General features: G+C 38.3%; 1 protein-coding gene across 1 annotated transcript in view; it reads right to left on the bottom strand.

Moving 5' to 3' along the window:
• Positions 1-463: 463 nt before the first annotated feature.
• The window catches only part of STIMATE (STIM activating enhancer), a 54,460-nt gene continuing 34,573 nt past the window's right edge, over positions 464-20,350 (bottom strand). Inside the window, exons 3-8 of the mRNA XM_063426497.1 lie at positions 19,491-19,586; positions 15,591-15,712; positions 10,473-10,585; positions 10,216-10,293; positions 9,789-9,938; positions 464-3,305 (exon numbers count right to left, since the gene is read on the bottom strand). Of these exons, the coding sequence (XP_063282567.1) occupies positions 3,189-3,305; positions 9,789-9,938; positions 10,216-10,293; positions 10,473-10,585; positions 15,591-15,712; positions 19,491-19,586 (676 nt within the window). The 3' untranslated portion in view covers positions 464-3,188. The remainder of the gene's footprint in view (positions 3,306-9,788; positions 9,939-10,215; positions 10,294-10,472; positions 10,586-15,590; positions 15,713-19,490; positions 19,587-20,350) is intronic.

Here is a 20,350-nt window from a genome sequence, read left to right as displayed (position 1 = left end):
ATTATCAATGTCAATTCCAACCAATCTGGACAACACTCTCAGCCAATCCAGATGATCCAGGCTGGACACCAAGAAGGGCATCAATTTATAACAAGTCACTCCTAAATTGTTTAATATTAAACCAAGCGACAGCGCTAGGACACCCTAGGCCAGAGGTGCCCAAAAGGGTATATCCCCAAATATTGCAGCACTACAACTTCCATGATGCTTTGCATGGCTTTAGAATGTCAAAGCGTCATAAAAGCTGTAGTTTTAAAACATCTGGGGGATCTACATTTTGGACACCCCTGCTCTAGGCAACATTACTACAGTGAGCTGTAGTGGTTATGTTGGAGTGTCCCTTTAACATGTTATCAGAGTTCCATATTGTGCCAAGTATTCAATTCTTTCATATTTTGAATTTTAAATGCCCAATTCTAGTGAATCGAAACAGTGAATGAAGGCAGCTCATTGGCTGCCTGTGCGTGAAGTGTCATTGCTGAATGCATATGTATGTGCTCCTGCTTTCAACCAATTACTTGCGAGAGATGAGTAATTAATATGGCATTTTAATAAAGTCAATTTATTTAAGATGTGGATTTTTTTTCTCCTAGTCTAGCTGTATTGTAAAAACAGCAAAGCAACTTCTTTCTTTATGGGATGTTTTTAAAGAAATGTTAATGCAAATGTTTGAGGTAGTATCCCACACCAGATGTAACTGCACAAAACAAAAAAAAAGAAATGTTATTACACAGACTAAACATAACCACCAAATTTTGAAACATTGTATTTATGGAGGAGACCAAAACAGTTAACAGCTGCTGATCCCATTCATTTACCATTAAAAAGTGCATATATTGGGCATACACCAATGCTGTATAAAGGGGAAAGCACTTAACATTGTAACACATTCCACTCAACACTAACCACTTGACCCCCCCCTCCCCCAAATGACCTACAAAATGTCACATAATTACAAACTGTAAGCCACTATGTCAGGTCAGGGGGGAGTTAAAAGTCCCTGAACAATGGAGATATTGGACATTCTACATTAGGGTCTAGCACAGAATATCCCCCATGTGTATTTTGATCTCTTTAACTTTGTCACAAAAGGTATATTAAATACCAAATAAACAAAATAAAACACATTTCAGTTTTGCATCTTCAAAATAGGAAAATATGTCCTTTAACATACAGAGACAAAAAACACATTTTCATTTTATATATTTCTTTAACCTTGCAGCAGACATTTTTAAAACTGTTAAGAAAATATAAATTACAAAAAAAACAGACCTAAGGGGAAAAAAACACCTCAGTCACCAGTGGAAATTGCAATAAGTCACATGTACCTCTGGGAGCAAAAGGTGCAAAGGAATGATTTAACCTCAAAGCTATTGTAATGAGCAATAAAATAATATGTTAAGGCAGAGTCTTCCCTAAAGCATGATCTGGGGAAAGTGTTATATATAGATACTGCAGACCACGCTAGTAGTGGAAGGGTTACAAGCATATTCAACCTTATCCTTAAAAACAAATGGCAAATAATGAACTACAATAAGCCCACTTTTCCCCCCATTTCACACTGCTCTAAAACACTGATTTGTAAGCCTTGTGTCTGGACCTCAAAGGGGATCTCCATGCTATTTCAGATTGTCCCCAGTGGCAGGTTTATCTCATTTATTAGGCGAGGCTCTGACACTGCTCACAATAAATGGTTTATCATAGCAGTGTTGCCTTCCAGTGCTGATGGAAAGTCTCTGGTTACTGGGAAGGGTCAAATTAAAATATTTTGCATTCTGTTTGTTAGATTTTATAATAATTTAAAAATATGTGTCACAGAGCTATGTTTTAAATTTAAAGAATGGGACACTAGACTATTTTTAAATACAATTTGATGTAATGTATTTTGGGTCCTTGACAAATCAGGTTAAGAAGCACTGCTCTAGAATGAGTCTGAGAATGAGTGATGTTTAAATGGTAGATCAAGAACGATCAATAGTATATATTTGTGATCCCTAGAGGAACAGAAGTTAGTAATCTTAATTCTAAACACTGGAAAAACATGTTCTAAATGTTGCAAATGTGACCCCAAAGATGTGTCAGGGAGGTTCTACCACATCCACTATTCTCCATGTACTCAAAGGGTTTTTGATACAAACAATAGTTCCAACACTGTGTTGGAGCTACAGCCTAGAAGATATTTATTTTCCTTGCCAGATAAAAAAAAAATGTCTTCGGTCCTTACAGACCACTAGTAAATTTATGAAAGATGCAAAACACTTAGACTCTGCTAATCAATGGAAAACGGCAATGATTGTTGTCATGTTTCATATTGCATGCTCTCCAAACAGGACAACATACACTACAATCTAAACAATGCCATTAGCTCCACATAATATCCCTTTATGTTGTAACAGAATAAGGTGTAAGGTATCACCTGGGAACAACCTCACAGAAAAAAATAAACTAAAAGTATAGTTCAAAGATGACATTGTAGGAAATCTGAAAACAAACTGCTTAGAAAAATAATGATGATATGAACTCTTAGATAGGGAAGTCCAGTTTTCCTGCAATGTCTCACAAGATATATTTTATGCAACTGAAGACAGATTGGATATAGCGGTTTAAACAGGGCAGCAAATATATGTTTGGTGGAATCAGCAGCAGTGTTTTCTGAGCCAATATCGGCAAATGCTGAAATAGTGAGTGCGCCCTCCAGGGTGGACAACTACAGCAGACTCTGGCAGTTTGGCCATTTGTAACATAAAACCTTATTTAAGAATTATAAGACACCTTTAGTAGAAGGAGGCACAGTCAGAATCGGTCACCCAGTTTCACGTGTACTATTATTGAGGAAATATCATTGGAATGAATCATCAGTGTGTGCAGGGTTAACCTTTAGTATTGTCTGTCTTTTCCCCAATCCAAGAATCAGCAGACAACAGCTTTTATTGCTTATAATGCCTGCATTGGGTAATGTGCGTGGGCAGCAGCCAGTAGTGCAACTGAAGTCTCTTGTGCCCCTTCCATAACATCCCAACACTCTAGGAAATTGTGATAAGGGGTTAGTGAGATTGCTGCAAGCCCCCTCCGATCAACCCTCTTTAAGTCATTTGGACAGTAGAGGTAGTGGCTGAAAGAGTTCCTGTGCCAACATGGTGGACTCCGTTCTGCCTGCAGGCCATGTCATGCTAGGACTAAAAGGAGTATCATACAGGCAGGCCAAATCTATGCTTCTTTTTCTTGACCGTCTTGGAGTTGGTCAGTCTGCGTAGATCTTCCTCACCCTCAGACTCTTCCATTTCATCGTCTGCTGATATGAGGATCTAGATGAACAAAAGACAGTCAGTGAGAAATATATCAACAGCAATACTATCAAGCATTTTTTAGTTTTTTGAAATTCTTAATTTTTCTTGCGCAGAAATGTACAAGATTGCCTGTTTTACCAAAATAGCATAAATAAGCGCAGTATATTACATTGAGGTGGAGAGTAAGACTAGATGCCCACTGTAAGTACTTTAAAAACAGAAAGAGAATAAAAAAAACAATAAGAAATTGTAAGACATAGACACCCAGCATCTAAATAGGACATATTTAACTGCAAGCTATTTGGACCGAACCTGATAAATTACACTGTTAAGCAAGGTTAGTCCGTGGAGCAGTCCATGCCAGTCACCCCACACCAACCCTAGAGGCCTGATGTGCTAGCCCTGGAAGATGCCTCAACTGGATACCACCAAGCTGTGGGTCTGCCACCATTATGTATCTGCTTTTTCGCTGGTCTTGTGTGAAGATGCGAGATCTGAAGCAAGAGCTACATGTTGCTGCAGTACTATCCCACCATTGCGACAGCTCTGTCGGGTGGATGGATTTACGCCACATCGCCGATTCAAATGTGTAGGGCGCCTCAGTCTTCCCCTTCTGTTCTGTTTCCGACAGGGCCTAATCAGGCCTCATGTTAGAGCTTTCGTGTCGATGCTATATTGGGGAGACGTAGACCGCTGTGGTGGTGCCTTCATTCTAACTTTGGCCTCCAGCTTATCCTGCTATCTCCTTCAAAATTCAGCAAATAGCTGATGAAATCGGGTCAGCAGGATGTCACAGAGCTGTAGTGGGTCAGTGTGGCACACTAGAGCAGTTTCCGTGCAGGAGGCCATTATCTTAGGCAAGTAGAGTAGCGTGTCAATATTGGCTTGTACCCCAGTGGGCCTGGAGCCAGGTGAAAAGTATCACTGTGTTGGTGGACCGGGATGACCCCTGCGGTCCTAAGGGGGGGCGGACAGTAAGGCCCACCAAGACATGGAGGTCAGGAGATCGGCCACATCACCCGCCCCACATTGACAACCAGGCCGCAGAATAGACCAGCCGTCTGAATTGGGTCAAGATAGTGTACGATGCCCCAAGACAGTTCCACAAGAATACTGAGGTGAAGGGTGGGCATAAACCCGGCAGAGTAAATCACTAAAAGTCAGTTGTCTACTCAGAGCTCTAGGTGGATGTGACTACTCCTCTTGGCGGTCGGCTCCACCCTCAAACTCAGCCTAACCCTCCTCATGTCAGAAGAAACCTCTAGAATTCTCTAGACCAGGCTTCCCCAAACTCCGACCCTCCAGATGTTACTGAACTAAAACTCCCATGATTCTCAGCCAATATTTAATTCATAGAATCATGGGAGTTGTAGTTTAGCAACATGTGGAGGGCCGGAGTTTGGGGAAGCCTGGTCTAGAGAATTCTCCAACAGTGGCACACTGCTACCTGCTATCTACAAAGATGCTCCCATTCAGCTGAATGCTGCTGGAGGAAATTCATGCTACACTTATAAAGCACAGCCTTATTTGTTTCTTCTCATATAAGTGCATACTCTCACAATATATGATTATTACCATTAATATTAGCATTTATACAGTGTCAGCTTATTGAGCAACGCTTTACAATATTGATACTTACAACTCTCGACTTTGCCCCAATGTGGCCATCCCACATACTAACCTTATAGCTGATAACTTTGGATATTATTTTAGTTGACAAAATGTATGTGTTAAGGAGAGAATTATTCCCACTTCGCTCTTCTCTTTCTCAACCTAATTTGGACTGTGCCTCTCCTACCCTTCAGGCGTTCTCCCCGGTTATTGAACAGGAGGTGTCTATGCCTTTTCTTATTTCTCACCCCTCTACTTGTCCCCATTCCCTCTTACATTATCAGATTTAAAACAAAAACAAAAAACACAACATTCCTTGACCAGTTTTCCCCATTCAACTACCTGCCCATATCTTTATTCCTTTTCTCCTCAAAGCTTCTACAACGACTTGTCTGTAACCATCACACACTTTTTCAACTCAAACTCCCTCCTGGACCCTCTTCAATCTGGATTCCGCCTTTTGCATTCTGAGACTGCACTGACTAAAGTAACTAATGATCTATTCGTGGCTAAATCCAAAGGCTACTATACTCCATATTAATTCTTTCAGACCCCTCTGCTGCCTTTGTTGATCAAGCACTCCTTCTCCAAACTCTTCTCGCCCTTGGCCTTCGTGGCACTGTTCTTTCAGGATTCTCATTCTATGTCTTCCAATGATCCTTTAGGGTATCCTTTTCTGGTAACCCCTCCTTTCCCGCAACCTGTCTGTTATTTCACAAGGCTCTGTCTTTGGCTCCCTTTTATTTTCTCTTTATATTGACTTTGTTGGCAAGCACATTTTGAATTATTTTTGCAGATGGCACCCAGATATACTTCTCTTCCCCTGATCGCTCGGTCGCTGTCCTAGAACAAGTTATCTGTTGCCTCTCTTCTGTCTCCAATTAGATATCCTCCTGCTTCCTAAAACAGTGCTTATTTTCCCTTCTTATTATTCTAATCCCCTGCTGTCACTCTCCCTGCAAGTTGATTGCACAGGCATCTGCCAGTCTTCACAAGCTAACGTCTTTTGCCTAATAAGGTCAACCCAACCTTAAAAACACATATAGTCAACCCTTTCTTACACAAGTTGCTACTAAGTAGCTTGCTCATGGTCTTGTAATGCCTCACACCGACTTCAGTAATTATCTCCTAACTGGACTCTTCAGAAACCTTACAGCCTCTCTACAGTCCTTAATGAATGCTGCTGCCAGGCTTATTTTTCTCTACCAGTGCTCCTCTCACACATCACCCCTATGTCAATCGTTACATTGGCTCCCTGTGCCCTATAAGATTCAATTAGTTCACAGCCTCTCCGCTGCTGACCTTCTCCTGTCTGCTGCTTGAAATCGTACGGCTAACTTTCACTTACTGGACTTCTAATGTTCTTATGGAACAGTCTGCCCCCCTCCCCCCCCCCCCTCACTCCCACCACACAATAAGACTCCCCCCAACTCTTCAATCCTTTCAGAAGACACTAAAAACCCCACCTCTTCACAACAGCCTTTATACTGAGGGTAAATGTCATCAAGTCACAACTTGTCAGTGGGTCAATTCGACAGATTACTCTGACCTACCATTTCTGCTAGTTTTCCACTCCATCACTATCGTCACCAAACCCCTTCATTTTATTGAAGTAGTCTGGATGCTGTGTCCCTGTCCCACTTAGTCCTGCAATGTAAATCACTGCAGTTTTAGAGAAAATGCAACAACCAACTTGCAGGACTAATAAAGCCTCTATAGTGGCTGTCAGACAGCCACTAAAGGCACTTCCTGGATGCTACCGGACTCTGAATCCCTTATGAAGACATCCAGCGTTCGTGAAACCCCAATAAGAAAGCATTGAAACAGTGCTTTCCTATGGGCAGGGCCTAAGGCGCTCGCCATACGTGCACTTTATTTTTAAATTAAAAGGGAAAAAATACCTCACAAAACCCAAATGTTATGAAAATAATATCTGAAACATTCTTAGGAACTACATGTCTCAGATTAAATTATTACATCAGTAAAAACACTACGAAGCCAAGAAGAATGAGGACCTTTTCTTTCTCCAGCCTCAGCTTATAAATGAGGAAGTTGGGGTTTTAGGAATCACAACCCTCCTCCCCCCCCTAAAGCCATCTAATTCATCACCCCTTCACTTCCTTTTAAAAAGAAAGATGGCTTTATTTTCCCTTTTATTTATGCCCTAATGTGGGTAGAGAAGTAGTGAGTAGTTCCTGTAATTTCATTTACATTAATGGTGTTAGCTCACCGTCAAACATTATAAAAGGAACACTAGAGCATGAAAAATACAGGGCTCCAATAAATATAAATACAAACTGTAATAAGGGGTATTGCTTATCTTTTTCCCAGCACCAAGATCGAATCCCTGCAGCCTCTCTATCTGCCTCCAGCAAAGTCATGCCTATGCCGCTTTCTCTTCCAGTCCAATGCTCCTCATAGGTTAGCTGTAAGAACCAAGTTTGACTTGGTTCTCACAGCTGAAGCGCCTCTAGTGGCTGTCAAGTAGACAGCCACTAGGGGTGTATTAACCTATTGCCATATGTACTAAACAGTAATCGTTTCTATAGCATGGTTAAAACTAAAAGACCCCATATGCATTTAAGACTTTATCTAAAAATACAGGACTGTCTGTAAAACGGAGACACAGCATGTACATATAAAATGGAAAGAAAACCCAAACATGAGATTAACATGAGAGTAACAGTAATGATGTAATGAAAGAGTGAAAACAAAAAAAACAGAGATGGCTACATAAAAAGTGCCACCAAAAAAAATAAAATGAGAATGGAAGAAGAGAATGGAAAAAAAAAGAATGAGTTAACAGTTTAGGCTGAGAACAACAAACACATCTGTGTTTAAGACAATGAACATTATTATTACAATTTCATCATAAGTTCCAGTCGAACCTGTAATATGCTGCCCTGCAGGCACCGAATTCCATGAGCGACACAGAAAACAAATACTGCTGTTTCCATCAAAGCTGCCAAGAAAGCCCACTAATATTCAGTCTATGAAAAGCATTCTGTATTGTAGAAGAAAAGATGAAAAATAGGACAAGCACCATTCTAGAACGCTTGGTACACACACACAAAAAAAAATTCCTTTTTTAGACTTTGATTTTGTGCAGAGTTTTAAAGAGAGCAGGAAAGTCGGGGCGGGATGCACGCCAAGAACAACAAGCCAAGAGCATCTTTGCTTGATGTTAGTACAACACTGGTTGCATTCATTCCTTTCTACACAACCTGAACATTAAAAAAAAAAAAAAAAAAAAAGGAAAATATGAACGCATGCTATCTCCCGCCAAGATTACCAGAAATTAAAACCAAAATAGAGTTTATAGTGGCTCTGCTACTTTCCTGTATCTTTGCATATTTTGCAAAGACCCCTAAAAGTGTGATCAAGCTCACTGTGCAGCTGACAGTAATTAATATTTACCAGAAGCTATCCTCTCTGAGCCATGCAGACACCTTACTTCTTCAGTTCTTGGTGCTTCATCTGACAGCACCTACATAAATACTGTTCTCTTGAACATGCGTGAGAGTAACGCACAAGGTCTATGCAGTAGACTCTACATAGACAAACTCTTGCTATGCACAAAACAAATTCCACTATCGCTTCACCTTTTGTCAAATTCTGTAAAGCTGGACTTTGTCTTCTGATGAAATGTGAAATTTCAAATGTATAAGGACCTTTAAAAATATATATTTATCTCTGGTCTCTATCAGTATTACCACTTGGATTTTTGCCAGTGAAAGCAATTTTTATTCATTTAACTTTGGAGCCAGCAGAGGGATGAAGAAAAAACAAAAAAAAAAAACTAAAAGCATATAAAAGACCATGGATTCTATTCACTAAATGCTGAGATGGCTTAATAATTGATTTTAGAGATTACAATTATTTTGATCCTTACTTTATTCCCCATGAACCAAAAAAGAAAGGAAGGGGGTGGGGGAGGTGAAGGACAATCCTCACATCCACTTGAAGCAAGTACTCAAAGAGTGTGATGAAGAGCACCCCAACAGCTATTTGACCGATAACTGAGGCGGCAGCATAAAAGAGCTTTATAAAAGTGCCAACCTCTCTTGAAAATTGAACTTTTGAAGTACTTTGGAGGTTTGAAGTTTTCTTTTGAAAAGGAAACTTAGACAGACAGGGTTATTTACCAAAGTAAGAATTCCAAGTAAATTCATGATGAATTTCCAATTTAAGGTCTAAATAGCCCAAAAGGGAAAAGTCCATTATGCTTTCCGTTAAATGGACACTATAGGCACCCAGACCACTTCAGCTCATTGAAGTGGTCTGGGTGCAGTGTTCCTACTGCACTTAGTGCTGCAATGTAAAACATTGCAGTTTTAGAGAACACTTACATTGCAGCACTAAGCAAGCCTTCAGTTGCTGTCTACTAGACAGCCGCTGGAGGTGCTTCCTGGATGTTAACGGACGTTTGATACGGTAACTGACGCTGGACGTCCTCATGCTCTGCATGAGAACATTCAGCATCAGTCATTTCTCCATAGGAAATAGGCGGGACATCGGTGCAGAGATCAGGTAAGTAGATAAAGGATGGGGGAGGCAGAAGGAGCAATAATGCCAGGAATACAGCTTTGTATTCCTGGCATTATAGTATCCATTTAAGCTACTCTTGCCTAAATTTTAAAAATTTACATGGAAGTCTTACATTGGCAAATAGCACTGTAAGATGCGAATATAACTGAAATTTCATGTTGCACGCAACTGAATGTGTTTCACATAGTAAACTTTTAGTTAAAACATTATTTTGGATGGCTGAACATAGTTCAGGGAACAGATTTCTGTGAATAAAATTTTTACTTTGGTTTCTCAGCAAGAGATAGCAGGCTGAAATAAGGAGATCATATAACATGAAATTATCTACTGCCATGTTCTCACTTCTGATTCCGATTCATCATAAGATGCTGCCCGCCGGTATCGGATTTTGTTCCCATTTCGGGACTCTGGGCTTCCATTTTTCTCCTCTGTTTTGGCTTTTGTCTTGCCTTTCTTCATCAGAAAGTTGTCCACCACCCAGAACATTAATGCCTGTCACAGGAAAAACAGACAAGAAATATTTATCTTTAAAAGATTACAAAAAGGCACATTTGATGTTGGGGGGCAAGTATTACACAATCCTACTATAGGGTTTTTCATTGATATAACCAATATGTGGAAAATCATGCCAACACATGGACAAATTGTCAAAAAAAAAAAATATAAGCATATTAAAGTTAATTTGTATATTACGATTTTTGCCGACTTTTTTCCCTTTTCCCTTTTGTGGTTTTAATTTTGTTTAAAAAGCAAGAATGATGAAACTCACATTAACAAAGAAGGGCACAATAAGCATCACAATGGCCAGTTCAAGTTCTGGGTTTTCTATAGGATTAAGCATGGCAATCTGAAAAAGAATTTACAAATAATAAAGGGTAGACATTGTCAAACATATGAATAGCTTTGTGTACTTCTCTTTAGTCTTAGCTGTAGCTTGCCATATCACTTACACACACACTCCCCCCACCACCCTCCATTTAACCATCCCCTCCCATGTAGGAGTCACAAACAGTAAAATGACAGAACCTCTTTCAGATTTGGTATCAGCAGGACCAGGACAATGGCTGTTTTCTCAAAGGCCATGATGACGATGTAGAGGGCACATTGCCCAACCCAAGCTTTGTATTGCACAGGATCTCCTGAAAGAGAAAGGGTTTATATGATCATTCACATTCAGTCCTGGAGTTCTAGCTAATGCATATGTACACGTATGTGTATTATTACTTTTTATGTAAAAATAAGAATCTTACTTTTAGCCAAGACAATATTCATGCTAGGATCCAGACACAAAGTATAAATTAATATTCTAATCTAAATAAAATACTCAAGTCATGAAACAGGGATGGCATAAGCAAAATATTCCATGATCATTTTTACAGATACAGTCCATTTTTGTGGTCTTTTTTAATTGGAAATTTAGACAGGAATAAACAAGTCTAGGTGTTACACATTTCAGATCTTCACACAAATATTTCTAACTTTCGTCATATGTAATAAGAGAAGAATAGTTCATTATACAGTCTGCATGACAACAAAATAAACAAAAGTAGTAGACATTTAAAAATATAGACTAAAATAGTACTAACAGATCAAGACAGGGAAATAGTACAGGGAAATAGTCATGGATTCCCTGTAAAGCATGTGTTCATCTTTTTACAAAAACACGGAGGGGTTAACATTCAACAAGAATGCATAAGTGTGCCAAGAGCTAAGGCATGTAAGAGTAAACAGAGAAGATGGAGTATCACTAATAGAAAGATTGGCTCTGTCTTTCTACTGCACTAACCAGAAGTGGATCTCTAATGAACTACTGCATGTTGGCATCAGATATTCCCAGTGCCTATGAGAGCCACAGTATGTGTTTCAGAAGAAAATAAATCTTTGCGTTGTCTGTGCCAGTGTCCAGAACAAACAACATTAAATCGTGATCACACTGAAAGGGAGGGTTCTTCTAGTTCTTTAGAATTTAAAAAAAAAAAAAAAAAAAATGACTTCAGGCACATAATAGGCACTAAAACTTACATCAATATGTTAAAATGAATTCTTGACCATTATGATGCGGCACAGCTGCCACAGGAGGATTGTGGCCACTATCTACTACACCAGAGTGCGGAGTGCCTACGACAGAGGGACGGCAATGAAAGCTAAATTGCACAGATGTTGACTGGTGAGTTTAAGAATGAACCTAAACACAATACACTTCAACTGATAGATTGTGTTCTACCGAGAAACCATGGAACACTAAAATGACTATAGGATTTACAATTAAACCCCCGGTGATGTCGAAAAAGGGCAATGGGTATAAGTCATGATATTATAAGTTTTAACAGCGCTAAACAATTCAACAAAAAGTTCAGAATCATCCAAAAGTTGTAAAAGGAGTTCAATCACAAGCTAGTTTTGTTAGTATATTCCCTTTTACATTTATTTGATTAAAAACTATTTTATTATTTGCTAATTTTGGCTTTATAGTGGGACTGGCATCTCAAAAGCAGCACACAGTCCACTGTTTACATCACTACAGTCACAGTTTAGATTGTTCACTCTCCATGACAAATCCTTCCAGTACTGCTATTCACATTGTCATTAATAGATACATTTACTGTTACAGCAATTTTGACGCAATCATAGAAAATGTCATATAATAAACATGCCCTCTGTGAGAACTTTCACATAAAAAGCTTAGCGGTATGTATGATCTTTCATTTATTGTCCTGAATGTACTCTATACATTTTCCACACGCGCACACTTAATTTGGTTTCACAAAAGGATTGTGTCTTGTAATGCCTAAGCATACGTTCCACTACTCACTCATGAACATTATGTACTCACTACAACAGCAGCTGACCTCATATCTACAGACTTCATGAAGAATGATTGTATCTTGGGAAAATGTGACTCAGACATCTCAAAAAACACTCTGTAAAGCACACTTCAAACATTACAAGTGAGAAAAAGATGCTGACAGGAGAGCTATTCAATTACCAAATAATATCATAGAACCTTAAATCAAATGCCAGTAACATAGTCGGCACTTGTAAAAAAGACCAGTTAACACGGGCTCAAGTTACATCAAATTCCGATACAAATCAAGGCAATAATTAGCGTTATAATTTAAAATTAGGATTTTGAATAAATAATTTAACTCAGACACCCAGCTTTTTAAAACCTCAGAACCTAGGAACGAATGGCCAGATTGTCAGGGTAAATAGCCATTACTACTCTCCATAAAGGGACATGAAAGCATCCATGTTTGATGTTATGTGTAGGTTACAGTTTTACTTATATTATTTAAATAAAATTCACAAGTAAAACCGTTACTTCTACGGTTACTTATCTCAAACATCTGTTCCTTGGAAGGTCTTAAAATAAGGTTAATACAACCTCAGATAAACAACATGACATATTATACCGTGTCATGAATTATTTAATAAAAAATAAAGTATTAAATGGAGAAGCCTTGTGTGAAAAACTAAGTTAACTCTTACTGCTTCCATAGGAATTAGGAGGCTAAGTAGCAGACAGGTGCTACTAATGATATGCCCTTGATTAAATGATCATCAGCAATAAAAGCTGACATTTTAGCAGTTTACTGGTCTGGAGCATTCAGGTGTGTGTGTTAACACAATGCAAGGAGGAAAGACATCATCAATGATCTTAGAGAAGCAATTGTTGCTACCCATCCAACTGGAAAGGGTTTGAGTTCCTAATTCTACAGCAAGAAAGATTATTCAAAAGTGAAAAACATTCAAGACAGTTAGCAATCTTTCCAAGAGTGGACGTCATCCCAAAGTCAGACTGTGCAATGCTCAGAGAAATAGCAAAATAAAAAAAACAAAAATAAAAAAAACAAGCTTGAGCTAATTTTTAATGGGGCCTGGGAACCTTGCAGTCAATGAGTCAACCATGAACTCCTCTATATACCAAAGTATCCTACAATCAAATCTGAGGTCATACACTGTCAGACATGAGCTGTCAGACAGCTAAAGCTTGGTCAAAACTGGGTCAATCAACAGGAAAATGATCCCAAGCACACCAGCAAATCTACAACGGAATGGCTGAAAAAGAAACAAATCATGGTTTTGCAATGGCCCAGTAAAAGTCCAGACCTCAACCGGATTTAAATGCTGTAGTGGGACCTACAGAGAGGTGTTAATAAACAAATGCCAGCAAAACTCAATGAAATTAAATAATGTTGTAAAGAAGCATGGGCCAAAACTCCTTCACAATGATGTGAGAGACTGATTAGAGATCCTTGATTATTGCACAAGATTCCTGCAATCATAAGTAACTCCCAATCACTGCTAGGCTTGCTTAACTTTGCCATGGGTATAATCGCCCAAGGCTGGCCCTTTATTTCCAGGCTTCTCTGTATGTTATCTGAGCTACCCAACTAGGACAGTCAAGTCCTCATAGATAAGCAAGCTATGGCAGACGTTACTATGTGGCAGTGGGATTCTAGGAGAGTGGAAAGGGAAAATAGATGTCTATTCCACCTCTAGCAGATAATTCACCTACAATCTGGACTGATGCCACATTCTTAACTGACTTTGCAGCAGAGGCTAAAGATCTAGATGCCTTTAAAGACAAACCAACTCTTTTTGAGGTATACCTTATACCCAAATAAAATGCTTGCATGTCATCATTTCAAATTAAAAACATACTAAAAAGTATTCAGAAAACTTGTCAAACACAAACAACCAAACGAATTCCTATAAACAATTATATATTGAGCTCATTATCTGATTTACTTTTGAGTCTCATACTAAACGAGTAATTAAGACTGCAATATAGTTGGCATTCTATGGATTCCTTAGACCAAGAGAATATACTAGCGAAAGCTCTTCTAAAATAGAGCAATGTTTCAAAGTTGGCCATTTAATAAAACACTCAGACCATTATACAGTTTGCCTGCCACATATGAAAACCAGCCAAAATGGGGCAAATTATTGAATTACCAATTTACCCTACACATAACAAGCAGTGCCTGTTAATATTTTAGACTATTACTTGTATGTTATTCACTCATCCACTAACCAACCATTGTTTTCACTTCACGGCTCTATTCTAACTACGACAAAAAAATGTTACTGATTAGATTATGCCTGAATCCTTCACTTTATTCGGGACACTCATTCATTAAGAACTTGGGGTGTTGGAAATAGTCAGCATACTATCGATATATTCCCAATCCTAAAATAGAATTCAGACAAGGTTTAATGGAATAAATGTCCTTTATTGTATCTTGTGGATTTAATAAAGTACGTATTTTGCATAAAATTTTGCCCTCTTCTCTTTTCAGGCCTACCGGTACGTCCGTTTAGCACACCTCAACCAACTTACATATGTTCCCTATGTTTCACTTAAGCAATTAGACAGTCACCATTACCACTCATGACTGTGCCAACAACCTTAACAAGTCCTTTGATCCCCTGTACATTTTCTTGTATGTTCTAGCTCACATTTTGTTACATTGCATTTGTGTGTCTCTGCTGTAGTTCTGTGTGTTAGCCTTGCTCTCACAGTGCAAAAACAAGCAACTTTTCCAAATCGTCTATATAACAATGATATCAAAATTGAATCCTTACTTTGTCTACCACAAATAACTTTCTACTTGGACAGCAGAAGCTTTAAAAATAAAATAATAATAATTTTATATATTTTTATATATATTTTTGCATTCAGAATTCATTTAATGCTCTCAAATAAAATAATAAAAAACAATGACAATCCATATTAATAGAGTGGTAGCAGGTGTGCACGTCAGATTTCCAGGACCTTAGCCCAGAGTTGGCATGTCTGTATGGAGAGGAACTGCATTTGTCAATTGAAAATTACTTTATTCAAAATGCATCAGAGATTCATGACAACCTTGCACCTGCTCATCAGGATGCAATAACAACATACAGTAAACTATGTTGTCCATAAACACTGACAAATCTCATGTAATTAACTTGTTTGCACTTCAAGTCCAGAGCTTCTGCTGAATTATCAACTATAATTCAACTAATTATCAACTGAATTATCAACCCCCCCCCCCCACAAGGAGGTTTTAAAACTGGAAGCAGAAGTATCGCGACTGCCTTAATAAATTTGCCATCAGAAACTTGTTTGTAATCTTTACAGCTTACTGAACCACATACCATATTCACCAAAACGCAATGAGTCCCACTGTCCCCACTCCACCACGCAGCTTACCACTCGAACTCCAGCATAGATGAGCAACATGCCCAGTGTTGCATCCAATAGAAAGTTTATTAAGTATCTATTTCAGAAAGAAAGGGGAAACAAAAAAAGACCAAAACATTATTAAGACTAAATGGGCATATGGGAGTATGTAAAATGCATAAACTGTATAAAGAGTCAAACCGAGGTTTTTATCTATAACAACATATGTACAATCCCAATGAAAACCATAATATATGAATGTATTGTGATCAAAAAGAAACAGTGAAAGTTCCTAGCGTATCTCAGGGTTGTCCATACAACCAAGGGTGTTCAGTCCTTCACAATCACCATACATGTGGAAATATATCTATTTCAGAAAATATAACCTTTAATACATAGCCTTAAAAAAGGTATATAGCCATAGATTCAATTATAGTCATTTGAAAAATCTCCGACCGAACATTAGCTACTAGATCTAGAGTAAGTTTGATCTGAAGATTACTGAAAAAAATACTAATATAAAAGATTAATATTTAATAGTTTTCTTTTTGTAACACTCCTGATTAGTCAATAGGGGACATTCCATCTGTGTATTTTTAATTGATTATTGGTGCCCTTATTTGATTGTCTCTCTTTCTACCTGCACTGACTACGGGACAGAGCTGTAGCATCTATTACCTTTAGGAATTTTTAACTGATAATGTGACAGTTTCCTTACCTTCGTTTTGGTGTCCTCGAAGGCACACCTTAGATACTTGTTCTATTTAGATAGCTAGACAGCATAATTTATTTAGTTCAGTCACTCATGTTGGCTCAGTATAGGATCTACTTTATTTCCCCATGACATTTGAACACAATAAACCACTGTTTTGTCAATAGTGGCCTATTGCGTTATACTTCAGTATAGTGCACAGAAACTTTGTGTACAAATTGGATTTCTCAGCCTACTGCAAGGGCTCACTGGAGAGTGTGTAATTTGACACGTTTGCCAAGTTATTTTTGAAACAATGTTTTAAATTGTAGCAAACAATTGAGCATAATTCTGCTCAACTTGAGTATTGCAGCCAGTCATTTCAGGCCTCTATTCAGCGGAGTGATTTTGCCACTTTATATATATATGTCTGTACATACTTTATCTACCTCATTTTTTAAATTTATTTTTTGTTGCCTTTTGGGTTATATGTTCTTATACATTTTAATTAAAAGTTACGTTTTAATGTTTATAAGAAACTGCCAATCACTATGGATCAGTTTTGTCTGCTTTTTTTATTTCTAAACTCACCTAGGGTAACCCCCTTTAACTGCGTAGTCCCTTCATTATACATTGAGCTCCTATTTTCTTCCTTGTCTCTTATCAATAATGGTATAATAACTAACAGTTCCCTTCCTGTAACACCCCTGAATAGTCAATATTCCATCCCTGTCACATCACAAATGGTTGTACCATTGAAATATATCTCCACTTCCCATTTTCTGCACCCATAACATTTTACGGGCACTATAGTCGCCAAAACCACTAATGCTTAAGGATTTCAAAGAAAAGGCCGTGTTTACATTGCTGCCTAGAAACACCACTAGTGTCAGTCACTCAGACGGCCACTAGAGGTGCTTCCAAGCTCTGCATGTTCCCCATAGAGGTGCATTGATTCAATGCATCTCTATAAGGAGATGCTTATTAGCGCAGTGTGGTGTTTTACCGTGCATGAGCAATAGCCTCCCAATGCTTTCCTATGGGAAAGCATTGGAATTGGCTGAGATGTTTGATGATTGCAGCGATAGAGGACTTATTTCTGCGCACACACACCTAAATAGTTATTTACACGTTTGTTTTCCTGACACTACAGTGTTCCTTTAATAGTGAAGGGTCTTGAGGTTCATACAAACATATAGCACAGAGGGAAAGAAGGAAAAACGACTGCTTGGAATTGAATGAAGAAGAAGGCTGAAGAAGATGGAGGAAAAAACAGACAATTAGAGAGAAGAGATAAATGACAAATACAATTGGGGGAAAAAATATCTAGGCAAATACATTTTAATTGGGATCATTTTTTTAAAATATCAATTTTTCAAAAAATACATTTTAATTTATGTATGGAAAGTTAAAGGAACCATACAAAGACAATGGATATTTAGTAAGGATTACAAATGAAGAGAAAAAAATAAATTGCTTAATTTGTCCTCTTCTCTGTAGGCTTTATCAGTGCTGACTGCCAGATACAAAGGACAGAGCTTATAACAATGACTTGCAGGGAGCTAAGAGGGTGGCACCCAGTAGCAGAATAACATACATATTGTCTAAATAAAGGATAAGAAAGCACTGCTTGCATATAAATCCTGGGAGGTGACTGTCACAAATGCACCCTACTTCAAGAGTGTGCATGATGTAGTTGTAGTGGTGAAAGGGTTAGAGGTCACCATTTGTCTGCACTAGACCGGAAATAACGGTAAAATCCCCCTTAATACCAACCACACTTAAGCATAATGATACAACTATTACTATTTTAACGCTGCCACCACCAAGACAATTTATAAATGGGGTGCCTTGGTCCCTCAGGTAATTTAATATGAAAAACCCACCAAATGTAACTTAGCACAATATCTATGTAATTGAAAAATACCAATTAGTCTCTTCAGGTAACATGATTCTTTACCAGACAAAGGCAGAAATGAATAAAGGAATATTTATTATGGGCAAAAAATAGTCACAGTGCACAGAAAAATATAGATGACAAATTATTTACACCATCAACAGATAAAAACAAAAGGGATAAAACAACAGACGTCCTAATCACTTACTCAGCGTTTCAAAGTAAAACTTCTGCCCCAGGGGGTCTCAGAAAGATGGTGACTCAATTAGAATTAGTTTCTGGCCCCTCAAGCAAGTACAATGCACACTTCAGTATCATTAGAGATATACCCTGTGGATTACCACGCCACGTGGAGTTAAGGCGTATCTATTGAGAGACAACAAGGGACCACCCCCTTGTGCCCCAGACCAACATCAATCCAAATGGAAACATTTGGTTCTATCTTCTCTTATGTACCTGCCACAGAAATAATAATTGCATCTACGAATTTGGTATTATTTTTCCATTCCATAGATATATGTCACACGCCTTACTAGCGATCCAATATAGCGGACATCACAATCTCTTCCCCTATGGTTAAATTATGCCAATCATATTTGGGATTGTTTAGAAGATGGCGCTTGTCACATTCCAAATATAGCAAAATTTATTATTCTGTGGGTAAATATTAATGTTTTTTTCTTATGGATATGATACTGGAACAAGGCTAATGGCTATTAATATATCAAAGAGATTGACTCGTTAATTAAGAGGTACAGGTCATATGGCTAAGGCCAGACATTCAGGCTTTTCAAGTGTAGAATATTGCACCTTGCAGAGCCTTTGATTAATCACAGGACCATCCATATGTTAACCCATCTGACCTTTTTCACATTCCTATGCAATTTACATTACCCCTTCTGTGGGGGATCCCAGCTTCAAAGAGGAATTAAGGCTATAAACCTTCTGACCTTCCATACATTCAAATTAACCCCTTTTGGCATTGACAATACCACATCTACCAGGCAGGCAGGTCATCTATGAACTACACAAATTACATTAAAGGACTATATTCGTAGTGCAATAATGAATTATACACCCTTGCCGTGACAGTGACAGTTCCTCTTTATAGAATACATCACCTTAGAGTAAAAGACAACAATGGCTCACTACAGTTGAACGACTAAAATACAGTTACACATACTGTTCCTGTTAGACTGCAATGTCAACAATTTGTGTATGCAAAAAGGAAGCAATGAAGCAGAAAATAGGCAGGGGGTGGATGCAGCTATTTTGTATGAGGCTTACAATGAGCATGGGTCCTCTCCCGTGAGATCCGACAGGTAAACATTTGCAAAGTGAATGAAGAGCATCCCGATAGCTTGTTTGGATGTATCTAGAAACCTACAGACATTGGGTGACAACATAAACAATAGTAAGCAACCTGTTTTGCTACTAAAGAAAAAAAAAAAATATTGTCAAATTATAGCTGAAGCATTATTAATGCAATAACTATTACATTTTAAAAATTGCGTTATATAAAATATCCATCACACAATAAAGAAAATAATCCAACAATAACACATAGCAATAAAAGACAGTATGCAAAAACAGTGACAAACCATCTGGGATTTCCTGATCAGCCGAAAAAGAAAGAGGAGCTTGGGAAATTCAAACAATCTCTACTTGAGCAGTAAGGGAAAAGGTGAGTGAGTTAAATTGACCCTATAGTCACCAAAACAACTTGCCTCTGAAGTATCACTGCTCAATTCTCTGCCATTTCGAAGTTAAAGGAACACTATAGGATCAAAAATACACCCCTAGAGTGTTTAATCGACCCCCCCAACCCCTTAGAAAAGGTGAAAATTCACCTTATTTCCAGCGCTGCTCGAGTCTGCCAAAACTAGCCCCACCCCTTTCAGGCTCCTTGGTGACATGAGAATTGCCGATTTTTAGCCAATCCAATATGTTTCATATGGGAAAGCATTGGACTGGCTGAAATCGGCAAGAAGATGGGATTGGGGATGGGGCAAAACAGGTTTTTTTTTTGTCAATCTTTCTTTTATTGAGGCATGTGATTATGGTGATACAGAATAAAGAAAGGGAGACTTGCAGGGGTATACAGGTTTTAAACATCATTACACATTGCAATATCTCCTAGGATTAGC

This window comes from Pelobates fuscus, chromosome 7 (assembly GCF_036172605.1).
Source record: "Pelobates fuscus isolate aPelFus1 chromosome 7, aPelFus1.pri, whole genome shotgun sequence".
NCBI lineage: Eukaryota > Metazoa > Chordata > Amphibia > Anura > Pelobatidae > Pelobates > Pelobates fuscus.
Note: the sequence above shows the minus strand (reverse complement) of the source record. Positions and strands in the feature narration are given on the sequence as shown.